Source organism: Cyphomyrmex costatus, unplaced genomic scaffold (genome assembly GCF_001594065.2).
Source record: "Cyphomyrmex costatus isolate MS0001 unplaced genomic scaffold, Ccosl1.0 scaffold5, whole genome shotgun sequence".
Taxonomy (NCBI): Eukaryota; Metazoa; Arthropoda; class Insecta; order Hymenoptera; family Formicidae; genus Cyphomyrmex; species Cyphomyrmex costatus.
Genome location: NW_017279267.1, coordinates 3,821,916 through 3,849,710, shown reverse-complemented (window position 1 = coordinate 3,849,710; position 27,795 = coordinate 3,821,916). Strand labels below are relative to the sequence as shown.

The 27,795-nt window shown below is 41.1% G+C and overlaps 1 protein-coding gene across 1 annotated transcript in view; it reads right to left on the bottom strand.

Annotated features, from left to right (window-relative positions):
• Nucleotides 1-27,795, bottom strand: part of grh (grainy head) — a 119,063-nt gene that overhangs the window by 80,844 nt on the left and 10,424 nt on the right. Inside the window, exon 3 of the mRNA XM_018545679.1 lies at nt 25,414-26,234. Coding sequence (XP_018401181.1) covers nt 25,414-26,234 — 821 coding nt within the window. The remainder of the gene's footprint in view (nt 1-25,413; nt 26,235-27,795) is intronic.

Below are 27,795 nucleotides of genomic sequence, written 5' to 3'. Positions count from 1 at the left end.
TTTCGCGGTCGCGTGTGCAAAAAGCTGCAGATTTCTGCAGCTTCAGCCGTGATAAATTGAATATACGTTTCGCGAATGATACTGATAAATTAGGTGCTAAGCGCGACTAAATATTAATCGTTCCGATAATTGTCTCCCAGTTTGGATTATTACCTTAGGCATAATCGCGATTATCCCGGATTATACGGGAGCCGCTCCGCCTAACATCTCCCAAGCGCATCGAAAAGCGCGCGCTCGTAACAGTTTATTACCGCTAATAACCAGTGTTACAACGTTTTCAGAAAAGAAACGCGGGCGAAGTAAGTGATACTTTTAACCGGATTTACCGCGTGCTTACGGATATATAAAGTATGAAAGAATTATTATTCAGGCGTGCGCGAGCTCGTAGAGTAGCGTGTGCGCACTCGCGCGCTAATAATGTACGGCCCATTAAAATACCCAGCTTCATTGCATTTAAGATGATGTTCAAATTACTATGATATCGACCATTACGTTTATGCCTCTTAGCAGCGCGCGCGGCAAACCGTTATTATTAAGACATCGGTGGGCCCGATAACCGAAGCAATTTTCACTCCGACCGGGAGAGCTTAAGCGAGAACTTACTTGAAAAGAAGTGAGTCGCAGTTCCTCAACAACAGCTAGAATTTACTTAAATTGCCGTCGTGGCCTTCGAGACAAACATTCGTTTTGTATATAATTCGCCGTGTATCGGTCACGCGCCATAAATCGAAAATCTCAGAAAGATCAAGGTTTCTCTTATCTCAGGCGACGTCCGGGAGAGCATTCTACGATTTTTACGACCGACGGCGAACTTCGTCCTTTCCTTTTTCCATATCTCGTCGTTATATCTTGAGAACGGTCCAGCACCCAAAGGAATGTGCGGATTAAGAATACTCGAATTAGAGAGATTTGCGTTTATTTTTATTGAAATAAAATTAACATAAAATACATTTCAGATTGTAAAAATAATTGAACAAGAAGTAGATTGTGTCGATGAATAAACCAATCAAAAAATTTTAGGTTCCTCTTTTAGTTTATAAAATATAAAATACAGCAAAGTCATATTATCGAATAGCAAAATTAAAATCCTTTTTTTTTCACGCGACAACTTTTTCCGTTTAATTTCTTTTTCGGTCAAAACCAAAAACTTTAAAAAATGAGAGATCTCGAAGGATCATATATTAATTAAACGAGAGCATGTTACTTAAGAGTTAAATCGCTCGTCATTGTGTTCGCCGTCGCGTCGCGTCGCCGCGACGCGGCTACACCTGTGCCGTCCTCATTCAATGCCGAAATCGCGACCCCGTCCTCCTCTGGCCCTCTTCTTGCCAGTGCACTGCGATGCAACGTTGGCTCTCACCGCGGTAAACCGAGACCTCGCTGCGATCGTATATCAATTGCTATAGCCGCATACGTATACGCTGTACGAATAAATATAATTATAAGTAAGAGCAAGGCTGGACCACGCCCTGTCTCCGCTCTACTCTCTTTTTCTCTTCCCTTACCCTCTCTCCGCGAGGCAAGGCACGCACTCCTCCTCGACGTCGCGGCTCTCTCTTTCTCGCTCTTTTGCTCGGGCACACGATAGATAGGCTTAGTTCAGGTTAGGTATATACACTTCCATTTCTTCTTTGCGCCGTTAGTACACGCGTCGCGAGCACGCATACACGCGTGTCACGTTGCGTGTACGCAGCGAGATATCTGGAGGCGGATCGAGCGAGTTCCTCGGAAGGACGTCGCGAGATCGATCGCGGTTCGTCGACGATGACGAAGGAAGAGGAAGGGATGGAGAGAAAGGCGGGAGATTTCTTAAAAATATACCGAATACGCGCGAATATCCGCGAAGTTAATCGGACCTTTCTCTTTTGGAATTAATTGATATATAAGACCTATGGAAATTTTTAATATATTCTTTCGTTTCTTTTCTAATACCTTCTAATGATCAAAGTTCAGTCGAGAAGAGATTAGGTTTATTATTTCAAATTCAAATGTAGAAGTGATTTCGGTAATCCATTAAAAGGGAAGCGAAGAAAAAACAAGATTTAGATATACGACGGACATTTCGAGGACGTATACATGTAACCCAAGCTAGACTGGGTTAAAACTCCGACTACATCATAACTCATGTAACGCATTTGTCTTGTGTATGCATTAATAGTTCATCTGACGTCTTTGTTCCTATCCTACACGCCTATTCATGATTGATAGCATTTGTTTTTAATAGAGTGGTCAGAAATTTTCTATAGCGCGTTGCAGAATAAATATGTGTATGAGGAAAAATTTGATGTAATGGCTTTCTAATGCATCGCGGAGGTCAGGAGACTTAAGCAGAACATATTTTGAGGTCAAATGTCACGAACGAACACGCGTTCGCTCTGACGAACTGTATCTTTCATCGAGAAGCGCTTTGCTTTTGTCTGCGTTAGCCACGCGAATTAGCTATGTATACCTCTATTATCTAAATGAATAGCTGTCATATGCACTTTATTGGACTTGCAACATTATGATGCAATTTGAACGGCTTGACCCCGGGTTGTGACTTTCTAATGTGCGAACTATGTTGCATTAGGAGTAGATTGATTCATTCAATTGAACCTTTCTCTGTCCTAAATCTTCCTTTCCTTGTAAGGTGCTTTACGCACTGTAGAAGTAGAAAAAAAAGAAATGTTACATATTTAAAGTAATCGTTCTAATATTGTGACAATGAGACATCAATACTGGTTGTTCTACTTTGGCGTTCATAATGTTCGCGAGATTAATTTCAAACATTTATTTACATTTTATAGATTTATTTTAGAGGAATATTTATTGGTTGAATTAAAAGTGCTTACGAACACTTTCGAAGATGTTTTCGTCGCTTAGTACATAATATTGTGTGTAAGAAAAGGTTGTTGGTAGTAATGGAACCATATATTATGTAGGCTCGATAATTATATGCATGAACTGTAAATGGTGCAATTGATAAAAGATTTATAAACATTGTATTTAACTCTGGATGATTGTTGCGAGATAGATAAAAATGCAAGGCTATCTTTTTATAGAATATCCATTTTGTTCAGCATACTCATGGAAGCTATCTGAGAGAAAAAATGCAACTAAATTTGTCAAAAGAATCTTACTCCAAGAAATGAAAATTGAGTCATCTTAAAACGGACGAGATTTTATTTTTCAGAGAGTTATTTTTAAAATTTTAGAGATTATTATTATCTTTAAACAGGCGACTTGAAATTTAGTATCTGCGATAGATACAGTTTTACGAATGGTGATAAAATACACAAAAGAGGCAATTAGCGAATTCTTTCTCACACATTAAGATAAAAGAAAGCATCCGAGAATGTCGTTACATTTTCAAAATAAATCGCTTTATAAGCGAAGGGCTCGCGAAAAATGCGTCAAAATTGCGTTTTGACGTTCACATCAAACATTTACACTCGCATCTTCGTTGACAAGAAGATTCTACCGACGATATGCTTTACCGAAATGACCGAACGTAACTATTTTGAACGACACTAAAGATAAAACTCGTGGCCGATGCGTCGCGGCTTATCGCGATATAATTACCAGTGTACGTTTTATTGTCAGTGATACAGTCGCGTGATTCTTAAGTTAAACCACGGCGTAAATGCCTACGGAATTTATTAAATTACATTTTTGAGCGCCACGGCGCGTCAGTTTCGTTATGAAAATCTAAGATCTCTGATTATCTCCGAAAGTACCGAAAGGAAGAACAGCGCGAGAGTGAGACTACTGTAGCGTGGAATCTTCTGTAAAATGCATTCTCGTTAGCAAACTCTTGCTACTATACTTACGGTTATGCGGGTTCGAGAAATAATGCGACACATGTGTAGATAATGCTTATCGTGAGGTAATTGCAAAGCCAACTCGCCGCTGAATCGTTTAGACTGCGACAAAGTAACTCCAAAGCTGTTTTCGAGCTTTATAAAAGTCTCATGTTGTTTCATTGGTCAACTTAAATACGTATACTAATAGAAACGCGCGACGAATTCTCTTACTTCGCATCTTGATTCTTAATATAATAATAATAATAACTTTATTGTATGTACTGTTAACATTAAAAAGATAAGAATATTGATATCACGCATATCAGTTACACCACAATGGGCTGGGCGACAGCTAAGCAGTTGATTTGAAGCTATACTTAAAAATGTCAGTGATTCCTTTTTTAAAGTTCTCTTTTAGAAGATCATTTTTAGATATAGATAAAGCGACGGCTATAATCTGTTGGAGGTTACTCAGGGTAACATATGTCAAGGTCAAGGTCATTGGGGGAGGATCCCCACGGTACTTTTACCGTGATATTTATTTCGTCGTTTGCATAAAATATAAAACGTAATTTCGACTATATGAAACGGCGGGCGACACAAAATTCAAAGGTGGGCCGCAGATTGCGCATCACTGTTTAATATGACCATTTGCGTGAGAATATTCAAAGTAATACGTGATTTCTATTTCAATATTGCTTTGAATAAATTAACATTTTTAAATTAACACGAATGTGATTTGGAGGTCGATTAGTCAGTTATGAAATATATATATTAACATCAAAATTAATTAATTTCCAGAAAGGGATTAATCATGTGCGATAACATAACACAACTTTGTCAAGATTTATCTACACTAAACAGCAAAATTTATTTTGGCGTGGATTCTGATTACCAAACGTAAGAAGCTATCAAGCTTTATGGACTTATAGAACCATGATAAATATTTTCTGTTTGATGCGCGATGAACTTCGGTTTAGTATGTTCGTGTTGACATGTTTAATAAGCATTAATACACGAGAATTCCACGGAGTAATTAAGCTCTGGAAGAATTATATTAGTCGAAGTATCGATTAGACGCGTGCGATATAGCAAGACGAGTATCTCGAGTCGTTTTAAGGAGCGAGTTCTGACACGGTCGTATATGTTATCGAGTCGTAATCACGAAGTCGTTTTAACGTCGGTGATAGAGCCTACGATCGTTAGACTAATCCGACGAGTTCAATGGCGATCAGCGAGATGAGATCCGATGAACGTCATTGCACGTCGATCTCGACAACTTGATTGTGTAGCAACTCGACTCGACTGTGCGAGATAAAAAAAAAAAGAGATCGACCGACGAGAGAGAGAGAGAAAATCACGATTTCACGATTAATTCCGAGTTTCTGTTATCGGACTGTTTATGGAGGAAACGTGGCAGCTGAGTTATGGATCGTAAAGTGGAGATCCATGGCAGCCGTTAAACACGCACTTGAATTCGTAATCTTTCGTGACTCGCGATCGTTACCGAACATGGGAGTTAGATTGATCTGAATACGTTCCCGCATGTTTGCGCATGATAATCGGAATCTCATTTCAGTTGAGATAATCTATAAATAAATGAGCATTCCATGACAATTTATTGGTTACTAAGTAGTACGATTTATACAATTAATAAAACCTTTATGCCCGGGTACAAAATTAAAATGATAATTAGAGCGATGTTTCTGATTGTTTAACATTGAGTGTCGCGATCTAAATAATATAAGATATAGAAATATAAATTTACAAGTGTAATAAAGAGGAACTGTGAAAATAGTTGTAGAAACAGCTTATGCAAGCTCCTATCAGTTTAGCGAAACTATTGACTTTGAATATAAACACATCGTTCAAGGTTTAATCGATTGAGCATTTCGATTTCAGCTTCGAGATGGAAGTAGGATTTCAGTCTCGCATGTTGTTTATGGCGCATAATATACGATAATTGTCCGAGATAAAATCATCAATATATAATTACATACTATTACGTTCTCGTTACACGTACGTGCATCTTTTGAATTATCAACCGTCTCTACCTAACTCTCTGCATCCTGTTTGCAAGTATACTTCCGTTCACTTATAATTACGAGTGTTCAAATCTGTTTTCTAAGTCATCGCATACTTCATTGCATGAGACATTTAAATGAAAATAACTACAATCATTGAGTTTTCTTTAAAGGATACGATGATTAAAAAAACTATCTTATGACGTATAAAATATGATATTTTCATCAATCATTATTAAGGAAGAGAATGTTATCATATTACTTTTTAACATTTTTAACAAAGAGACCAGCTGTGTAAAAATTGTAGTGTTTTATTATTTGTGGTACATTTTATTCGAGCGATTACAGAACTAGTTCAGACACTTTTAGTAGAAAATCATAATATTAACTTACTTTTGCTGCAAAGACATCACGTTATTATCCAGTATTTGGACATTCGACATATCATCTTGTTATCGATTTCCTAAAAAGAAAAGGATCAACGGTTGTCGAGCGAGCGTAGGAACTTGCAAGACATTTGTGAAAAGCAGCGAGTAAAAAAAAAAAAACGCAGAGTCTCGTTCACACGTGCGAATCGCATAATTATGCATGATGTTGTTATCACGCAGTTGCGGGATAACGAGCGAATGCCCGGAAGGTGAGGGCGATAAAAAGCCACCCCTGCGTTCCCACTGTCCATCCATTCGCGAGCATGCAAAGTCGCAATCGTTGCGCGCGAGTGCAACCGTCGTAAATCAAAGACATTTCTCTTGGTGTGACGCGAGAAAAACAGCTGCTCGTGCGCTTACGAGGACGACGACGGCAACGATGACGACGATGTCTCCGAGGGCGTGAGCCGATATGCACGCGCACGCACGCACGCACGCGTGTGTGTACGCCGCTCCGCGCGAACAATACGCGAGATAGCACAAGGCTCGCTAATTCCGGCCGATTGTACTCTCTTCGTGGCTGTCGTTCAAGCGGCGGCTAAAAAAGCAACCTGACCGTAGATCCGACCGTGGACAGCTGCCTCCTCTCTCCCACTCCAGCTTACCTTGCCTGCCTACTTCACTAGCGTTGAATTCTTCCTCATTGAGTGTAGCACTCATCGGCTGAGAATGAGGCGAAAATGAAATGTGTCTGAAGGAATGCTATTTTTTTGCGTGTGTGTGTGTGTGAGACTGACGTAGAACCCGCCTTCTGTATATCACTACCGCCGCCGGCAGCTTAGCCGTCATGAAAAGGTACCGATAGTCCTCTCTCGCTGAAAGTTCTATTGGAACCAGATTCACGTATGACGCAACTTGCATCGTTAAGTTATTATGTTAAATTCTACGCCCTGATTAATGATCATAATTCACTATTAATTCGTGATAAGAGGAACTTTCTCGATGGTATACTATATTTACTCCGTTAAATCCTATATCGATTACTTCTTTTAATCGCTCGTTTATCTGAGTTTCCGAGTTGATTTACAGGTCACCAGCGTGTTTTTCTTTAGAAAATATTGATAAGTAATATATATTTTGCAGCTGTTTTCTCGAATACTAAATTATATATTTTATCATTATAAGTTTATAATCATTATCTATATCGTACCATGATTTTACATTGCGTAATATTATTATATGACCAACTGCTTTTAAGCAATGATAATCCGCTTTCGCAAAATAAGCGTACAATTTCGCTCGATCTCTTGGACAAGAGACGTCGTGCTGCTCTAACGATCTTTCGTGACAACCTGAGAACTTTGCGTTTGTTCGGCATCCGGGAAGCAATCTGTAGATAGATCCTACAAAGAATTCCACGGGGCAGGGGGTAAAGAAACACACCCATGAACCTCCCTCCTCCCAAGAGTGCCGGTATATCACGTGCACGCAGGAGCACCCATGCGCGAATAATCCGTGAGCGACACACGCAAATTGCACACGCATAAGCCCACACGGAGCTTTCTCCAATCTGACGGCAGTCAACGTGGAGAACCAGCGGAGAACTGCGGGTATCCGGTGTCCGCTGAATCCTCTTTTCTCCTGTCGGGAGTTTCGAGACGGGGATTGAAACCGTATATAATTTCGGTAGATGCAATTCTCGATGGTACAGATACGAAGAAATTTATTTTACGCGCTCCCGTTATTTAAATGTCCGAAATAATTTTTTGTTCAAATAATTTATGCAGAAATTTAGGCCAAATACTTATCCAATTAACACTGAAACGTATGAATATATTCTGTTAGATGAATAGTCTTCTGTCACGCGCGAAAAAAAAAAAGCAGATAAAACTTTTACAAGTTATGAGAAACTATCGTTAATATTAATTAGTATCCGTAAAAATTCAAAGTGGAGAAATATAGATGTCTAAAATTATCTATATAGTCGTTAAAATGACAGGCCCCGATTATTTGTTTGCAATGTTAAAGAAAGGAATAGACACATGTGAATAAATATCACCTAATCATAATTCTCAATTTTAATGAAATAGCGTGATACTTTACTCATTGAGAAAATAACTGTTTCAACGTCTCTGCAAGTTGAGATACGATTTGAGAAAAGCAGATTCCCGTCTCGCGTGATACGAGATACACTCACACGTACACGAGTATTATGTACATACATGTATGGATTAGCTACTCAAAGTCCAGACCAGGTCATAGACCGAGCGCGTCAGCGAGAGAGGTCTGGTTACACTCGAGGATCAATACGGAGAGGAAGAGAAAAAAATGTAAAGACGACTGAAGCCGCGAAGGAGCGATGGATGACGGGAAAACGCACACGTTTGTTCTGCGGAGTCGCGTGTAAACACACGCCGGCTCACGCGTGTGCGTGCACGTGTCACCGCGCGTCTCCTACTCGCGGCCGATTCTCTCCTCTCCGTCTGACCTGCACCGTCTGTCTCTCCTCACTCTCTCCTACTCGCTCTTGCTCCTTTTCCCGCTCCTAGGCACTACGGTCGGACGCCGAAGTGCTCGGCGTTCGAGACTGCCTCTCGCGACCCGCGGTAAGCAAAGCAAACGACCTTCCGTGGAATCTGGACAACCTGTCTGCCCGCCTGCAGCCGCCGAGACCAGGCCTGCACTTGTTCTGCACACGAGTCCGTTTTTCTCTCTTTCTCTCTCTCTTTCTTTCTCTCTTCCTCTCTCTCATTTCTCGTTTGCCCGTCTCCTTCTCTCTCTCTCTCTCTCTCCGTCGCTCCGCCGTCTCGTTTCTTCGAGGCGCTAACCGCGTCGAGGGTGTTTTAACGCGACCCTTAGGCGATCATTAACCTCACGAAGACCGGGTTAAGATAATCACTTGTATGCGTTGAGAGTCGCGCTGCCGCTGCTGCTCCGTCGATGTTCGAACGATATCTCAGGTTCCAATGAATGAAACCGTACCTTTCCTATCTCGCTGTTATCCCTAGTCTTATGTCATAAACCAGTTATCACCTGCATGACTCTCGACTACTTTTACTTTTACCTGATCTCATCTTCAATTTTTCCGATTTTTTTTTGAGGATAATAACATGCGTCGATTTAGGATGTCATGTCGATTTAGAAGAATTTATTGATGAAAGTAACGAGACGTTGATATCATATAGTGGATACATTATATGATAAATAAATGTGAAATAAAATTGAACTGAATGATGCACATTTGTAATTATAATTGCAACATAAATCGTAGTTATTTTGTACTTTGTACGTCAATGATGCCTATTTTTATAAACATTATCATATATTATATATCTCTCTTGTAAACAGTTGATTAGATTCTGAAGGATAAAAAATAAGAGAAATTAAATTTACGTGTCAGAGAGAGACGTGGGATTTGTCCCGAAAAAATTAACAATTTACGATTAACGTGACTTGCCAAAATTTAAGACCGAAACCTCTCAGACAGTCATGGCGGCGCATCACGTTTATTTTAGAGCCACCGCGATGAATCACCTGCGCGTTTCCGAATTCGAATGACAAACGTTTATTGCCATCTCGGACAAAAACGGTCTTTGTACCTGCTTTTTCTCTCCTCTCCATTTCGTTTTGTTCACGGCACGCGTTTGTTTTCGTCGTCTCCATTCGACATTCGCGCACACACTCGAAATTCGTATACGTATTATGTTTGCGAATTGACGCATCACTTTGCAAGGTATCTTTACAATTAATGTGCGTGCAGGAGCACGAGAAGTGTTTTAGAGGTTTCGTGATGATTGCATTTTCATTACAAACAGACTCCATCTTGCTGAGTGGTTTCGTGCTTCAGAATTCACCGACATAAATTTGCGATAATCTTATCGAATCTTAGGTAAATAATTCCTTATTTACATCCTCTTGGCGCGACGTCGCTTAAGTTAAGTCGATTATCCATCTCTCCGTATCTCTCCCTGAGATTTTTCTCATCCGCGTTTCCGCCTCTCTGGTCGCTATAATCGTAAGTATACTAATTGAACGAGATGCCGTAAGTTTTCCTTAATCGCGGGTTTTCCTCTTTATGAGAAATGCGACCGGTGCATTTGAATATCGAGCAGAGTGCGCTGGTCAAATCGCCGTTTGCTCGCAAATGTGATTTTATTAATTACGACCGTCAGTTATGAAATACACGCGACCGCGCCAATTTCTCGTTCATTCATTAACCGCCTCTGTAATTGCGCCGGTAAGTGCATGGTGGCCGTAAAGTATTCCCGGCGACGCGCCACGACGAACGCCGATAATTATTGCGGGCGATGGATATCGATTGCCGGGACATCGATGATATATCGCGGCGCGTGAAATGGTTACCGCGAAATTGTGGTAAATCGAGGGTAACGCGCTTCGGTTCGTTAACGAGCTTATCTCAAATCGGCCGATTATCGGCCGGTGCTCTCATTAACGAACTATGTCTCTCATCTTTTTTTACCGCCAACGTAGGCGATTTCCTATGCATCTCTTCAATTATCTCGACTTATGGGGATCGTTTAAAGATTTGACTCGCGAATTCCTTTGGTTGAGCGATAATGTTGGTGAGCTGGTAACGATCGTCACCGTTATATTTACGAGTATCCCGCCGGGGTAGGTGTTATTAAGTTCACGACCGCGGATCCATCGAGATTAACATCCGACATCTATTGATTTGTATTAGCATGCCGTATATTATTAATCAAACTGTCTTGAGGCCTGGAGTGTGATTATATGGCTTCTACGATTAATTGTAACTGTGCGTCAGATTTTGACAAGTTCTGCGATCGCCATTCAGCGAAATGTGCTTAAGACATCATTGAATGAATTATTACACAGTTCGATATGTATCAATTGTGTAAATATTCGCGTTGTATACAATTTGCCATGATAGGCGAGACATTTTAGACTGCGAGAGGCGTCGATACAATTGCGAATAACATCACACGCAGAGCCAGTGTAATAAATCGTAATAATAGCTGTTATTAAATCACTGATATTAGTAAAAATGATGGGTAAATAAAAAGAACTAAGCACGGGAGGATGGATATGCCGCCGATCATTGTGGATATCCAGCGATCGGGAAAGCCGTTATTAAATTTTTGCCTTGGGCTGTGCACTCCACGAACATGCTGATGATTTCAGCTCGGCTAATGTTTATCTGAACTTTTTGCCTCGAAAACATGGGAGAGAATAATAATGCGATATACATATTTAAGTATTAGTGTGTAATAATGTTAATTATTATGATAATCGGTTTCTTGCATTAACACATTTTACGTATTAGTTTTACATAATATTTTGTCGTGCCGCAAACAGCGCCATCAGACGAAAACCTCATAGTTATAGCAAACTGTCACAATAAAAGCTAAGTGTGGCATTGCTCACCAATAATATCTAAGATTAACAAACATAAGTAATTATTAAGAAGATTATATAATTATTTACTCGTCTCAAAAATAGCGTCTCAATTTTTTTTACTGTTTTAAGCTTTCAAAATCTAGAAAAATTCAAAATCACCTTTCAACATGTCTGTTACATTATCAAATTGTTATTTAACTCAAATGTCAAAATCCTTATTTAATAAAAATAGAAATTTGTACCAAGAAATTTGAATGTGTTTATCCTGGATGACAAAAGACTCCTCAGTATACCTACAAAACGTTAGAGAGACATCGAATTAGAAATTTAAAAGACCATTTTAATACCGGAGGATTCTTTCGTATTTTTAAACACCTCTATAATTACAATAAAAATAATAGTTTATTACTTTGAGTTACATTATATTTTTGTAGAGTTTCAAAGTTAGTTTATTAGATCCACGGTTCACTGAACTTCCTGCGTCTGAGTGAAGCAGATCTAATAGCGAGCGTAATAACATACAGTATAATAATATACGATCGATAGCAGCGTAGGAGAGGGAAAAAGAGAGATGCGGAGCGTAATCTGAAATCGAGCGAGACCGCAATACTGCCGTTTATCGGGCAAGTCGCAATCAGCGGCAAGACACCCGTGTTACGCTCGGAATAACGTAGCAACGAGAGCAAAGCAAAGTCTAGACAGATGGATAGAGGAACGCGCCGGTTTTCCGCCGCCGATCGATGGGAAGGCGGGAGGAGAGGGAATTCGCTCCGCGCCAAGAGTTCGTTGCCGTGAAATCACTTATTGGACGTCCGGACTTAGGTGGAGGCGCGCCCGCTACCCCCTTCGAGCGCCGGCTGCGTCGGGGGCCCCGCCGCGCCGGGACCCACCGGGGACCCGACGCATTGCAACATTATTGCCAAGCGTGTATACCGCGTTAAAGGGTGTTATTACGTGTATCTGACGGCTGGACTCGCGGGATTCCGCCGCGAGAGCCCGTAGTACATTTCCACGAGCGCTTTTCGATCGCCCCGTACGCCGTGGCGAGCAAAAAGGCACACCGACTCTCGATCGCGTTCCTAGATAGATAGCGCGAACCAGCCGCAATTACCCCTTCCGCCGTGCGGACCGCAAAATTGTACGAATTAATGCGCGCCTGATGACAAACGGCCTCTGTGACACTCCCCCTCGATCAATTACGGCGTTTCCTCGATCTAATTCCAGCTGTCCATCGCGCTGTAATTAATATAGTACAATCATTCAAGATAGATGCGGCTCTCTTAAACCTAGCGACTGCTTCTGTAATTCGGTCGATTTATAAAACGTATATCGCGCCGATCTATGTATTCTTTTTACTCTTGTCGCGATGCAAAACGTATCTAATTGCGTAACTATTACATTAATATCAGTAGAAATATATGAAGAGAGATATACGAGGGAGATTGACAGAGAAATGTACTAAGCGCTGAGATATATGAATTAAGTTATTAGCTGTGATATATAAAAAGTTATTAATTCTATTAATATTATTCTAAGCTTTAAAAAAATCAGCATTACCTTTTAATATCTTTATTTCACATTACTAGATAACTTTATTTAATAACTTTTATTAAATAAAGCTTTTTAATTTGAGAGAACATTGAAAACTTTGTTTTTATAAAAATTAAAACGCGCAAAAATGAGCGTAAAAATTGAAAGCGAAATTTCACTTGTCCTAAAAAATTCAGATTGCAAACGGAGGATTAAAAATGTTGAACGTTGTATAATCATAGAGCGAAGTATACTTATATACTGTGTGCAACAATTGATTACGAACAAACCGATTATTGGCAAAATTAGGGAAATCCGTCGATTATTACGCCATGCGCATCGATTATCTTAATACACTGTTCACATAAAAATCCACTACCTCTCACAGACTGAAGAATGTAAATAATATGAGATGATTACTCGCCGATATATCGCGCACCAAACCGTGCTTACGCGCGGTTCGAATATCCGAACGTTTCTCCCCGCATTTTTCAGCGGCGCAATTATCGATATTTTTTTTCAACTTCTATGTGTCCGAGCGAAACGAAACGTAACGCGGTTGTTTCTCGATGTTAGACATACGCGGCTATGTTTCGCGAGATAACGTGTGCGCAATTACGATCTCCGTCCGACCGACACGGCCGACAATACTCTTTAATGACTAATAATTTCAGGCGATGCCGATAATTATGAAACCGCGCTCTCGCGCGGCTCGATTTCGCGATTATCTCTCGCAATATAGGTGCGCCGAGTTGTCGACTCGGGAGAAAGAGGGGCAGCACGCGAGGTATCGAAATTCTCGCGGAATTTGCTAATTAACGACCGCCCGACGAGACGCGTCACTCGAATGCGCTAATTGCTTACTTTCCTCGGTTTCTTATCGTCTCGAAGATATCGTCACGCTGCTACGCAGGCGACATGGGCGTGACTTAATGAAAAAAATTACGAGGATTAGATCGGAAAAGGATAGACGGCTTTCGTTGAGCCATATCTAAACTCCACTTTACATTAATCGCGTGACTTTTTTTAACGTTTGGTTTTATGATATATGAACAACGTTGTAGGTAGAAAGATACGTCATTAATATCACGATATATATTGAATCATGAATTTTAACAAATTTCTTTAACTCTGATTCCTAATTTCCTCACAAATTTTTATTGATCGACACGATCAACAGAATAACGTTCAGCGGCAGCCGAGCTTTTTATTGTCTTCGCTAAAAGAGGATATAGTCTTGCGAACAGGGGAGACAGACAGAGAGGTGGATGTCTGCCGACAGGCACCATCGTAATTCGATAAACGTACGGATCGGCGATTTTGCGCCGGTTTTCTGGATAGTCGTTCGCATAAAATGCCTAACGCTTCTCGATCACGTGGCATCATGGCGATCGCCTGAAGGAGGGAGAGCGTATATTGGAGAACGAACGAGCGGAATCGTTGTTAGTGAGACCGAGACGGCAAGAGCGCGACAGAAACGGAGCGAGAAAGAAAGAAAAACAGTCGGGTGAAGCGCGAGAGGCAGAAGGGGAGAAAGAGAAAGAGGCAGCCTGGGGGGGGGGGGGGGGGGAACGAGAAAGGGCAAGGCGAAGACGGGCAGGAGGACGAAGGAGGCACCAAGTACAGACGAAGGACAGCGGTGGGAATTAAAAGGGGAGACGGGCGACGACGCGGAGGTCCGACGCTTTTCCCTGTAGAGGACTGGACCGCGTTGCCGTCGCCGCCGCGTCGGCCGTTGCGGCGGCCATCTTGCCCTCTGACGTCCTCCTCCTTGCCCTCCAGTTGCTCCTTCTTCTCCTCCTCATCTCCTTCGTTTCGCACGTCCAAGTGTGCGTGCGATAGCGTGTGTAGTGTGTGTGCGTGCACGCTCGTCGGCCTACCTTACTTCCTCACCTACTCGTGTTCCTCGCGCTCACGCGAGTGCGCTCGTTGCGCCGGATGACGCGGCGACGCGCCACGCGGCGCGACCACGCACAATGCTCTATCGGATTATCCTGGCCGGACCTCTATGCTGAGGCCGTACCACAATGGAACGTAGAACGCGCACGTCACTCTGCTCCAGAATGCGCGAGTTGAATGTGCCGCGTCCCTGCTGATCTCTACGCATGCAAGCCTCTCACGATCTGTTACGCGACCGTCGCGTTCCGCGTCCATTGTAGAAAATAAGCTTTGTACGCTAAACTGCTGGCGTGCTATTTCTCGCAACAGACCGGCAATATACGCTATTGTAGATTGTAATATAACGAAGGAATTCACAGATACGCATAAGATTGTAGTAGAGCGGGAGGCGTCTACTTTTCTAAATGAATACTTCGCACCTGTGCACGGAAAAAAATGTCTCGTTGAAAATGGACAAACCAGTAGATTCTGATTCATCCATTATATCAATCAGAATTCCGCGGTTATTTCAACTAGAATTCTAGCCTATATTTAATCAGAAAATTATGATTCATCTATTTTTAACTAGAATTCCAATTAATCCAACCGGACATTTTTCTCATTGATACATGTACATATATATAGATGTTTGAAATGTATAGTTAGACGATAAGATACTTTTTAGAGAATATATTCAAATTTCATGTCGGAGACATATAATAAACAAAATTACGAAGAGGCGTAATATAATAAGTGTCACAAATGTCTCTAAATTTTGCTCACATTTGCTCTTATATAGTTTAGAAATATAATACGCGTTAATCCGCGGAAGTTTGTGGTCGACGCTTTGCAATCCGAGTTCATATTTCGTGAGAATTGTACGAGGAAAATGTATTTTTGCGACTCTCATACATGAATACGAGAGGAGAATCTCTTTTAAGAATGATGTCAGGTTTGAAAAGACTCGAGAGAATTAACGACATCAATGTCACAGTGAAATTATACATCCATCATTTGTAAACGATATTACGAACGTTCTACAAATAGCAAGATTATCTTTAACAGCCGCTGTCATAATTCTGACGTTATATTCCGCAACAGTGATTTAACATACTACATGAGAGAATTAAAGCACGCGTGCATTTTAGCATACAAAAGACTATTCACTTGGCAAATGCCAAACAGATCGTTGCATACGTTCATTGTTGCAGGACAAGTTGAAAGCGATCGCCGGGCGTAAAGAAGCAATCGACAGCACTTAATTCCATTCATACCGGCATGCGCTCACGTCCGTATTCAACCGGTTGCGAACGTGAATGAAGTAGCGCCGTGTCGTCAAACTAGCGTGGAAACAAATCGCGACCACGCGGCCGACGTGTATGTATGTACGCGTCTCCTTAGCAGCATCGCAGGCCCCGCTCTTCATCCCGACTCTGTGGCTACTCTTCGTCCGTCATTCAACGTACCGAGAGCGTCGCTCGTAGTAATTTACGAGTGTTCGATATGGAAATGAACGGAGTTTATCGACAAGGTGCACATCTCGCGCGCGTAAACATATATTTTGTAACATGCCGATGTGCGTTGCGGCATGTAATGATAATAATAATATGCTAGAGTGAACTATTTCTTACCGTCTGGGATTGCTTGGGGTCTTCATAAAACATCAATATTTAATTTATTAATATTATTTATTCAGTATCGGTTTAGGGAAGTGAAAATTATGAATTTTTTAAATAGCCTACAATAGACAATTCTAGAAAGAAACAGCTTTATAATTGTTGTAAAATTCTTTAATATATCTTACACATTGATATCTAGTAAGGGCAAGACCGATTATATTAAAGAGTTTTACAACAATTGCAAAGCTGCTTTTTTTGCTGAGCGTAGCCAATAAAATATGACATTATGTTTCGTACTCACGTTTGCGGTATCGATGTTAAGAAAAAAAGAAGGATGAAGCAATTTTTCAAATATTCTGACAACGAGTGGCAGTCTTAAAATTCGTAATATTTATTGTAATGTCTGTACGAGGGTGACATAAAGTATCGAAAGAGAAGTAGCCATACTTCGATATTATCGCAACGTCGCATGCATCCCTAGCCGGTGGGCATCGGGCGAATTTTCTTGCGTGTGCCTCATGCGTGCCGCCGCTTCATGCATGCGTGCACGCACGCGTCTTTCTTATTTTAGCTTTTTGCTCCGTGGCACCGTGCGCGGTATAAGGATATGACCAAGGGGGAGCGACTAATTGGATTTTTTCCGCGGGCCCCGAGGACGCGCGTTTAAAGGGCCGCCAAGTTACAAAAGCTGCGTTTCTCTCTCTCAGAAGCTCTTTTACGCGGTTACGCTCTGAAGCTGTCTTGGGAGAGGAATTTGAAATCGCAGAACGATTCACGTGCAAAAGCGGATCTGGAGAGTGAGAGCGTTTGCCTACTCTTGCGTTCCGGCGATTTGCTGATCTGAATATCGATCATTCAAGGATGCATGCGAAATAACAGACATTTGTCCGGTTGGGAGAGAAAGAGAAACCACAAAGGCAAAATAGCTCTTGCTGCGCGTCCGACACGCGAAACCTATATTGAGCGGAAGCGCGAAATTTCGCGAGACGTGTCCGGAACTGATGGAGCACGACGAAGTTGTACTATTCTTGCTGTTCTTGTTATTGCTGTCGTGAATAAAACAAGGTGAGTCAATTCTGCATTAGTCACGCGATAAAGATTAAAAATAATCCGCAAACGACAATAGAAATACACGATCTCCATTAAATAATTGGTTATTAAGTCAGTCAATTATTTTTACACTAATAAGAGTTTTAGTCTCTTACTACGAAAATATATCATAAAGTGGGATCTGTGAAGTTAGAATTCTTTTTATGGTTCTACAGCTTCTTATTAAAATAAAAAGGTTTTTTATATTAAACAATTAAAATTAAAAATATAACGTATTAGCGATCCTAATACTATAGGAAACTACAATAAAACTAATGATTTTTACTTTTTTTATTTTTATAGGAAATTGTAAAATTATGAAAAGCACTACTGGAACTATCATTGTTTTCTGAAAATTAGTAAAACGCCGTGCTAATTTCATAAATACTTATAACTCGTCTTACACAATTATTTTGATGGGCGAAACACAATTATTTTCAAATCTATATCTATATATGTAATTAAATAATTGTATACTTCGACGAAATAGTTTTTACCGTAAAAGTGCGAGCCATAATCGACGCGAAAAATATCGGCGATGTCGATATACCAGTGGAAACGATTCAGTTCAATCGAGAACAAGAGCTGAGAGTTTGACCGGGTTGATTATCGACGGTTGATTTCACTTCTTGGAGTTTCTGTACGTAACGTTTACTAACACACTAAGTTCGTTCGTATGCAAATTTGCCAACCGCAAGCAGATAAAGAGACGGAAAAAATAGGAAGGCAAGGAAAAAAATATAAATATCGTTCGCGAGGAGATATGTTAACACACAGACGACTGATACACGCAGCAGATCTTGCATTTACACGCGCATATGTTTTACACTATTGCGCGGTATCATAATCATTCATGGGCGCAAACGAACGAATTTGTCTTTACGTCAGTCGATTTCTATTTGTGAGTGATTACGATACGTGTATATGTACTCCATATTCGAATCGTATTCTATCTAAATCGTTGTATTAGAATAATCGTAAAAAGAACCGATCGCATTATGAAATCGGTATGGAAAATTTTTATTTACCTCAGATTTCAGCCGCAATTTTGCGTGGGATGGATGTGAAGTAGATGACTCAGTTTTTCCTAGTATTTATCGTTGAAGTTAATCACTCTTGTTAACGAATATCTTAGTTCAATATAATTTTTTTTCACCGATTGCTACATATAATTATACACAACCATATAGAATCGTGGAAAAGCACGATGTAGATTAGAAATAAGGCTTCAAAAGAGGATTTTGTTTGTTAAACATAAATCATTTTCTGATGTTTTGATGTCTTACAAAGGTATCATCAATTCATCGTTGAAAAAAGGCTGACTTTATGATAAGCGATATTTATCACGTAGTCACATCAAGATCTTTTTTTTATGATAATCTCTCTTTACAGTCGCAAAACTGCAAAAAAATCTGGAAAACGCGTAGAAATATCCTGCAGCGAGCATCGATTATTAAATGATGTAATAAATGCAGTAACGATAATATAAACAATAGTGCGAAATAATCGCACTAAATAAACGGAAAATAGTCGTTTCATCGGTTATGTATCGGTAATTTTTTCCGACGTTTCTAGAAGAGTAACGTGGAATGACTGCGGAGTTGCTTCGTGGAACGGGATACGGGACGGGATACGAGAAAAACGAACGAGGGACAAACGAAAGAGACGCTGGGCCCGACTTCTACGTTCTCGTTTCCACGAACGAGAGAGAGAAATGGTTTTTACGTCGGTGCACCGTCATTACGGCAATTTGGTGCGCATACGAAACGTTGGCCTCCGGTAATCCAAAAATTCGCGGGATACGGCGGCACTTTCACGAACGATGAGGGGGATTTCATTCCGAGAGTGTATACTTAACCCACGCGATACAGTTCGCGAATACATCGTATTTTGCATACCTATACGTTCACGTGCTAATTTATACCGATTAATCTTTAACGCTGACTTGCATTTATGATTGAACTTTGTGTCACTCGGTTATTTCAACGTACACCTAATATATACTTCTTCACTTTATTTAAATATATTGTAAATAATGCTTGCGCTGATCAAAATATGACTGATGCCACACTCTCTTACACACAAACTACACTGAAAAAAATTAATAAATCTGAATACGTATTTCTTTATAGGTACTAAATAAACCTTTACCTTACAGTAAATAAATATTTACTTAATAAAAAAAATGATAGTTAAATCAAAATTAAAGGTATACGTTTACATTCAGCAAGTATTTATACTTAGAACTATTAAAACAAATATTTATTTAGTATTTTTTTTTCAGTGAATTAGATTTATTTGGACATGCTATATTTTGTTTCTTCTCACGCAATAACCCTACGCACAATTATAATAATATTATGCGTAGGATCAGATTAACGTTAATTGATAATCACTTGGCGTTAGCGCTTCACGCTTAATACAATTTACATAATAAAGCGTTTTCGCTGGCGATCCCGTCGGCGAGTATCTCGCGCTTCTTGAGAAGCGCGTGGAAAACGGAGCTGAAAAAATTCCGGTGCCGTGCCACGCGGGCATTCTCGAAACCGATCTCGCTGTGCCCGCAGGTATACGCGGATATATCGTGCTTCCACGGCCGGCGTTAATAGGCCACCGGTAACTTACACCGGTACGCCGCCGACCGGACGCGCGCTGTATATGGTGGGACACAAACCGAGAAGAGAGATGCCGGGTTATAAACGTAGAAACGCCCCGTAGGGAGATCTGTCAAATAAATAATCCACGAAAAGCGCGTATGCGTGCGCGCCGTGTGTGCGTGCGCGCCGGTGTGTATGACGTCACATCCTCGAAAACACTATTATTATACCTCAACCACCTCCGCCGGGGCATTAACATAGATTACGCCGTTGCGACCCTCGAGCGATGCTCGGTTCCTCGCCATTAGACGATCGCCATTGTGGTTACCGTGGCGGCGGACCTACACGTGGAGCAGGATTATATTTGCGCGAGCGCGTCCCATTGACGGAAAATACGGTGATCAGCGATGTGTGAAGTCGTCACGCCAACATTATAATTTCCCGACCTGCGACGTGAAAAAAAAAAGGAAGAAAAAAAAACTGCACTGCGGCGTTGTGTTCGGAGCGCCCCGAGATAAACCACGAGCGCCTTTCCGCGTGGGAGTAACACCATAAATTTCTACGCGGGCGAATTATGGAATCGCGAAAAATACTACTATTAGTAGGTCAGATCGCGATGTCTCTCGCGGATGTTATTAATATCCATTATTTTAACGTGGCATATGTAGGAACACGCCGGTGGCTGATAATATCGGTTAACGTGGCGTTGATTCGAGGGAGAGACGGTGATCGATCGGCGCAGCGGACTTGGTTGTCGTGCGTTATTTGTAAAATGGCAGGAAAGTCGACGTTGTCGTTGGAAACGATCGATTAGCTCTGGCGAACGTATCGGGATCTATCTCGTAACGTTTGGCTAATTGAAAAGACGGAATGCGTAGGAGTATATTAAGTCGTATCGCGTTGCGCAAGATAGGGTGGCAGGAAATGGACTATAAATTAAGTATACATGAAATAACAGCATTTCTTCCTCCTGTCACTGATATCGTAATTCAACATACACGATTTTACATTAGTCCTCACCTATAATCATTACAAAAATATTTTCTTCGACGTTCATTGGCGTCTATAACGAGTTATTTATAGCTACGTTTTTTCTCGTGCACGAATAAATAACACGCGATTTAAAAGTTCGATGAAATGCGTGTTAGTTATTGAGGAAATATGCTTTGCTTCCATAATCCGATTAAAACGTTCGCGAGTATATTTACTAAGTACGAGATGAGCACGCGATAAAACTCGTCAGGATAAAACTCAGTCGGTCGATTTGGAACTTGTCGAAAGCGAAATCTGTTCGCCCCGCGCTCCCTTTAAGCTACTTATTCCACGGCTTAAACTCGTTCGCGGTTGCTCGCCCGACGGCGAAATCCGAGACAGGTTCTCAATTTAAGATGGATCAATCCGTCCTGACGGATAATCTTCTCTTGGAAGGAACTTGAATTAAAAGGACGAACGAGTCGAGGATAGAAAGCAGACCGTTTCCATTTTACACGCTGACAATTATAGGACGTATATATGGACTGCAATTATCAATTCACGTCTTGCTCTGTTCATTCATCGTGACGAAATAATCACTTTACATTTTCTTTGAGATTAAAAAATTAAATCCCGCTGAATATTTAATCATATCAGACAAAGGAATTTGCCACAAGCGATCTACTCCTTTTTTTTTAATTCTATCGATAATTCTTATTGTACAATATATTTTTAAATATATTTTTATTTTTATTTATTCTATATATATATATATATTTATTTAATTATATTTATAAATTTTAAATATATTTTTTTAAATATATTAAAGCTATAATTTTCACGTTCCCAGCCTAGGAATGACAGTATCCATCGAACTTTCTCACGTATCGACGTTACTCGGTTGATTTTTATGCAAGTCCGAATAGAATTGGTGAAAGAACACGTTAGATGCGAGTATATCGAATTGTCGTACGACGTTGTGTATGGATTTAATACATACATTACTCTTTTCTTGAACATTTATATCAATAACACGCATCACCTGTCATATATACTCATTCATATCACGCACCCACGCATGTCAGCCTAACCAGTTCCTTTGAATCGATCTTTAGCTAAGGTGCTTAGACAGAAAACATCGAACCTTCCGACGTTCCGTTAACACGAATTATTTCCGTATTATAATCTTACTTTTACAATATATTTCAATGATAAGAGATATATGGTATATATTTCTTTTGACTTACAAATTGTGTTTTACGGAAAAATATACGCAATGCACGCAAACTATAAACAGTTAATCCTGTGCAAACTAAATAAAAAGAAATAAGAATTTGCGCGAGAAACTTGTTTTCTTACTTCCTTCTTGAGGCCATGGGCGAACGGAAAGGGATGGCTCCCTTTCTCTCATGGTACTCGTTTTCTCTCTCTTCATTCCTATACGGCTTGGACGACCAATAGAAAGAGATTAAGAGAATACGAGGGATTGTTTTTTGCTCGCTACGTTCTGATCGTCGAGGACTAGACAAAAGAGAATAGCAGAGAGGCCCTCTAGGGGCTTTTTTTACTCACCTCATTCGATCACGGGAACGAAAGAGTTTAACTCGGAATATTTTCTTTGTTAAACGAGAAATTATTTATGAATTATTTCCTGCGTTTTCCTTGAAAAAAGAGCGAGATAAAGTATTTTTATAAAAATGCGCTTCTGAAAAATCTTGTTTCTTGACAAATATGGCAATGTATAGTAACAATAGATATATATTTTCTAATTTTGAAAGACTATAATAAATTTAATAAAACTATTCTCCGAATATTACATCAATCTATCGATATCACGGAAGAAAATTATTTGAAAACGCAAGTGAATTGTATATATAATGAGATCTCTTCAAGGTTTCCTTTTTCTCTTTTTTCTACATCATGATTATTGTCGAAACTCACGGTGACGCGTCCGAAGGTGCGAAGTGAAAGGGAACTTGAATTTTCGAAGATCACTATGGAGGTACCTCTTAGTGAGAGAGGCAGTCGCTATTTCTCAGGAATGAGTCGGCCGAATATTTCAATCTGTATACACGTCCAACCATATATTCCGACGAAAAATGGAAAGGAGAAGAAGCAAGAAAGAAGAAAAAAAAAATAGAAAGGAGAAAACAGCTTGTTTGGTGAACGGACCCGCGAGAGTCTCACTCGAAACGGCGGGAATTCGGCGGGAGAGTGTATGGGCAGCACACTTCGTAATAACAGGGTGAACGAAAAAATGAGCGATCGCGCGGAGAAGTGGCGCGGTTTTTCTTTCGTGGCATCCAAGGTCTCCCGCATGCATATCTCACGCCGATTAATTGCGGTTGATTTTTATTTATTGCAAAAGTGCAAGGTGGCGCGCGCCGGTGTGCGTGCGTTAATGGTTATTGGTTCGCCGATATTCCGCGCGCGGAGAACGGTGTGCGCGCGGGATATCGCCGGCGCGCGTAACTCGCGCGCGCTCGCGTATCGAGTTGTATACGCGCGCACATACGCGCGCGAGATGGTAGTCTTCGTCATAATAATAAATTCTATATAGCAACGTGACTTATCCGCACCGCTCGCGGCTAAGTGCGCGCAATGATTGTTAATTGTCGACGCTGATACATGCGCCAGATAGCACTCCGCTCCTCGAGCGGCTACGTACTCTCATTACAATTCTTTTTCTGACGTCTACGCTACCGTCGATGTAAATAGCCTGCCACAATTCGATAATAATAAAAATTTTAAAAAAAATTTAAAAAGTTATTAATCGTTATTTACCGAGACGTTTTTTTTTTTTTTTCTATACAGACGTCATTGGCTCTCTATCAGATTTATCCATGATTTATCCACACTTGTGGAAAAAAATTACTTTTATTGTTGGCTGGCATTGAATAAATATTTTGATTTAATCTTGACTGATCTGATCTAGTTACACGGTAATTTTCAAGAATGAGTTGGACGAATTACATCTGTAAGTTTCCGACCTTCGAGTACTTAGTTCCTTTACGAAGGGGATAGAATTGCTTCGCGTAACTCGTAAAAGTCCGCAATTATTACTCTCGTTTCGGTCGTACACTCGTAAATACGCACGCTAACGAAGCACTGAATCCTCACGTTCATTTGTGAGCCTGTAACAAGCTCCGAAGCTGACATTTAGCTTATCCTTCCATTTTTTCGTTATGACCTTTGCCGTGTCTTCGGGTCCTCTCGTTTAATATATTATCTCCTTTGAATATCTCCAGGCGATCTCGACAGAAGGAAAGTATGCGCGTATCCGGCAATCACGCCTTTTTCTCCCAATGACTTTCGCAACGTTACAAACAAACGTGATTCATTCTCATTAATCTTTTTTACTTATTGTTATCTTTATAGCACCTACCAACGACACGATATTAATCAGTTTATGCTGCAATGTAATGTATTCATAATCTCATGTGCGAATGCACATAGCAATATATTTTTTGACATACTTCGTGAAAATACCAGAGATACCTGTTAATGAAAAACATTAACATCCAAGTTCCCACTGCAATATTTCGTGTCCGCACATTTCGTTTGTAACGTTGCGGTCGCATCTACGGATGGGACAAACCGCAAGAGGCATTGTGAGTCAATAATCAGAGAAAGGATGAATTACAACCTGCCTCGAATACAACATCATTCGACGACTGTGACACGGTCAAGATAGATTTAATTATATGTGAAATATGCGCGTGGGACTTGCAACGTAAACATATATACCTAATACTCGGTCGCATACGATTATTATTCAACAAATATTCGAACACGCGATTAAATCAGACTACGAGATGATATATAGTACGAAAAATTTTTGCTCTCGTTAGATGTGTTATCGCATACATACGCTGATCTTTTCCGTTAGGTAAGGACTCTTGTTTATGCATTTCGATTATTCCTCAACCTCAAGTTAATAATCTGTTATTTAGCATTACGATATAAATATTTAATGATTTCGTAGAATCTGTATGATGCAGACGGTATGCTTTTTGGTTTAAGGAACGGTCGTATTCATTCCGAAGGTTATCTGATCGTCTGAATCGATGAGTGAGAGAACAGCGTGTGTGAGATAAAGATCGAAAGATCAAGCGCAAACTGGTTGAGCGGATACGAGGAAAATTCGCGAAACGTAACGGAAAAACTTGACTTACCCAGCGCGAAACGAAGCTGCAGCGGCGGCGGCGGTAAGTGTCAGTTGTTGTGCGGCCGCAGCTGCACCGGCGGCGGCCGGATCGGTCGCGACGAGCTCCTGCAGCACAAGAACCGTCGTCGTGGTTGTCGCGGCGCCGCCATTCGGCACGGTCGCGTTGACGGCATGGCGCACCGTCGGCGGCAGATCGTCCTCGTGCTGCAGCTGCAGCTGCGGATAGTGGTGCAGATGCAGGGCGGTAGCGGTGGCAGCCGTGGCAGCGGACCTTGGGGTGACGCAGGACGGCGGCAACAGACCTGTCGTTCTCGTGACACCGGCCGACGGTGGCGACGGTGACGGCGGTGACGGCGGTGGTGGCGGGTACTCGACCACCTGCACGCGGTCCGCGTGCTCATTTTCGTAAATGATCTCTTTATCGTGGGTATACATGACTGTTTTTTGTCCGTCGTTGTAGATCAGGTCGATCATCTTGTGCTCGCCGACGCCGAGTGTCGTGTTGCCCGCGGCAGCGGCGGCCACCTCGGTACCGGGTGACACGCGGTCGTCAGAGTCATCCGTAGCTGCAGCGCGCTGCTGCACGTCTTCTGAATCGTTGCCCTGGATGTGTTGCTGCTGTTGCTGGTGATGATGATGATGGTGATGGTGATGGTGACGATGATGATGATGGTGGTATTTGGGATGGAGCGTATGCACGGCCGGCGGCTCGTGCAGATCGAGCACGTTCACCGGTTGCATAGTCGCCAGCAAGACCTGCTGCTCGCTCTCGTTTTGATTTTGATTGCTCAGAGAGGAGGACGCTGGTGAGACTGGTGCCTCCTGCACCTGTAACGTAGATAGGTAGGGTCATGCAGCGTGTATCACAACAACTGCAATATCGCTATTTCGAATATACTATAGGTTTTAGTATCACGATTGTTAATCGAAATATTCCAATATAATACTGCGTACTACGATCGTATATAACGATTTCGCTATCACGCCAGATATATTTATAGCATCATTTTTTATCACGCCGGATTAAGCTGGAAGAAAAGTATACGCCATTGTGAAATTATCTCTTATAATCGAGCGAAGGTATTGTGGTCGCATTTCATCGAGTATTAACGAGACACCTTGATCTTTGCACACACAATGCTGATCGCGCCTCGTTTTTTTTCTTCCTACCGAAACGGCGCGTTCGCCGTGATCGCCGCCCATGTGCGCATGCAGGCCTGGATTAAATCATTTACAAGTACAATGATAACGGAGTTAAAACACAGCGCGCAGCCGGCGTTAATTTATTAATCGCATTAACTGGCGCGCGGTTTACGACATTGGGATTTATACGCCCGAGCGAACTCCCGGCGTCCTGGGCAACGCCATACGTGTGTTGCAATAACCTATAACATTTTCGAATGCTAATAACTGCGCGATAGAAATTATATTAATATCTTCTCGCGCGGTCCGAAGCACGAGGCGTTTCGTACCGCCAGGCATCCTTTCGTCGTAATTAATCGCCCGTGCGTTCGTTGCTTGTAACACAGGCGCCGAGAAATTCTTTCGGAGTATTCAAAGATCAAACGATTATTATAGGCACGATCTGAGTCCACTTAAGATAAGGCTGTCGATCAATTTTGTCGCGAAATTCAGATGGAATTACCTCAGCTTTCATTTCTGAGAAGCCGGTGATTCATCTTCGCGCGACATCGTCGGCATTACTTAATTGCTTTCATTAGCGTTTTACTTGCCGTGATTTATATTGTCTTCTCCCTCCAGAGATTACGTGATACATTTTCACCGAGTCTCTAAAAGATAATCATGCGGAAAAATGAACCATAAATTAGACATATCGGAAAATAATGATATTAGATAATTTTATTTTTTCCTTTTGTAATGAAAATATTTAACGCATTTATTTTGCAAATAAGATTTCAATGTTTAAGAGATATTTTCTCCATCGTTGATGTCTGATAAAATTACAAAATTATTCATGAGACAATATTTGCGAATCAAAAGTTTTATAGATTAAGTATCACGCGAAGAGAAGTCTCTTGAGATTTTACTAAAACTTACTGAAAATATATTACACGTAAAACAGATAGCCTACGTAAGTATACTTAATGGTCAGTTAAACGGTGACGGTCGCATTACCGATGAACTTATATCCTAGTATTCCCGAAGTTGGCGCGCACGGAAACCTCTGTGACCCGCATGAATAAGAATACGGTACAGTAATGACGTCGTTTGGAATTTCCCACGTGTCGCCGGATTATCGTGCTTTCTAGTCAGTAAGTTATGGCGCGAAGTCTCTCTCTCTCTCTCTCTCTCCCTTTTTTTTACCTTTTTTCCGGGCAAAACCTCCGAGACCTCGAGAGCTGGCCCGATGCCACACAGTCACCGCGGC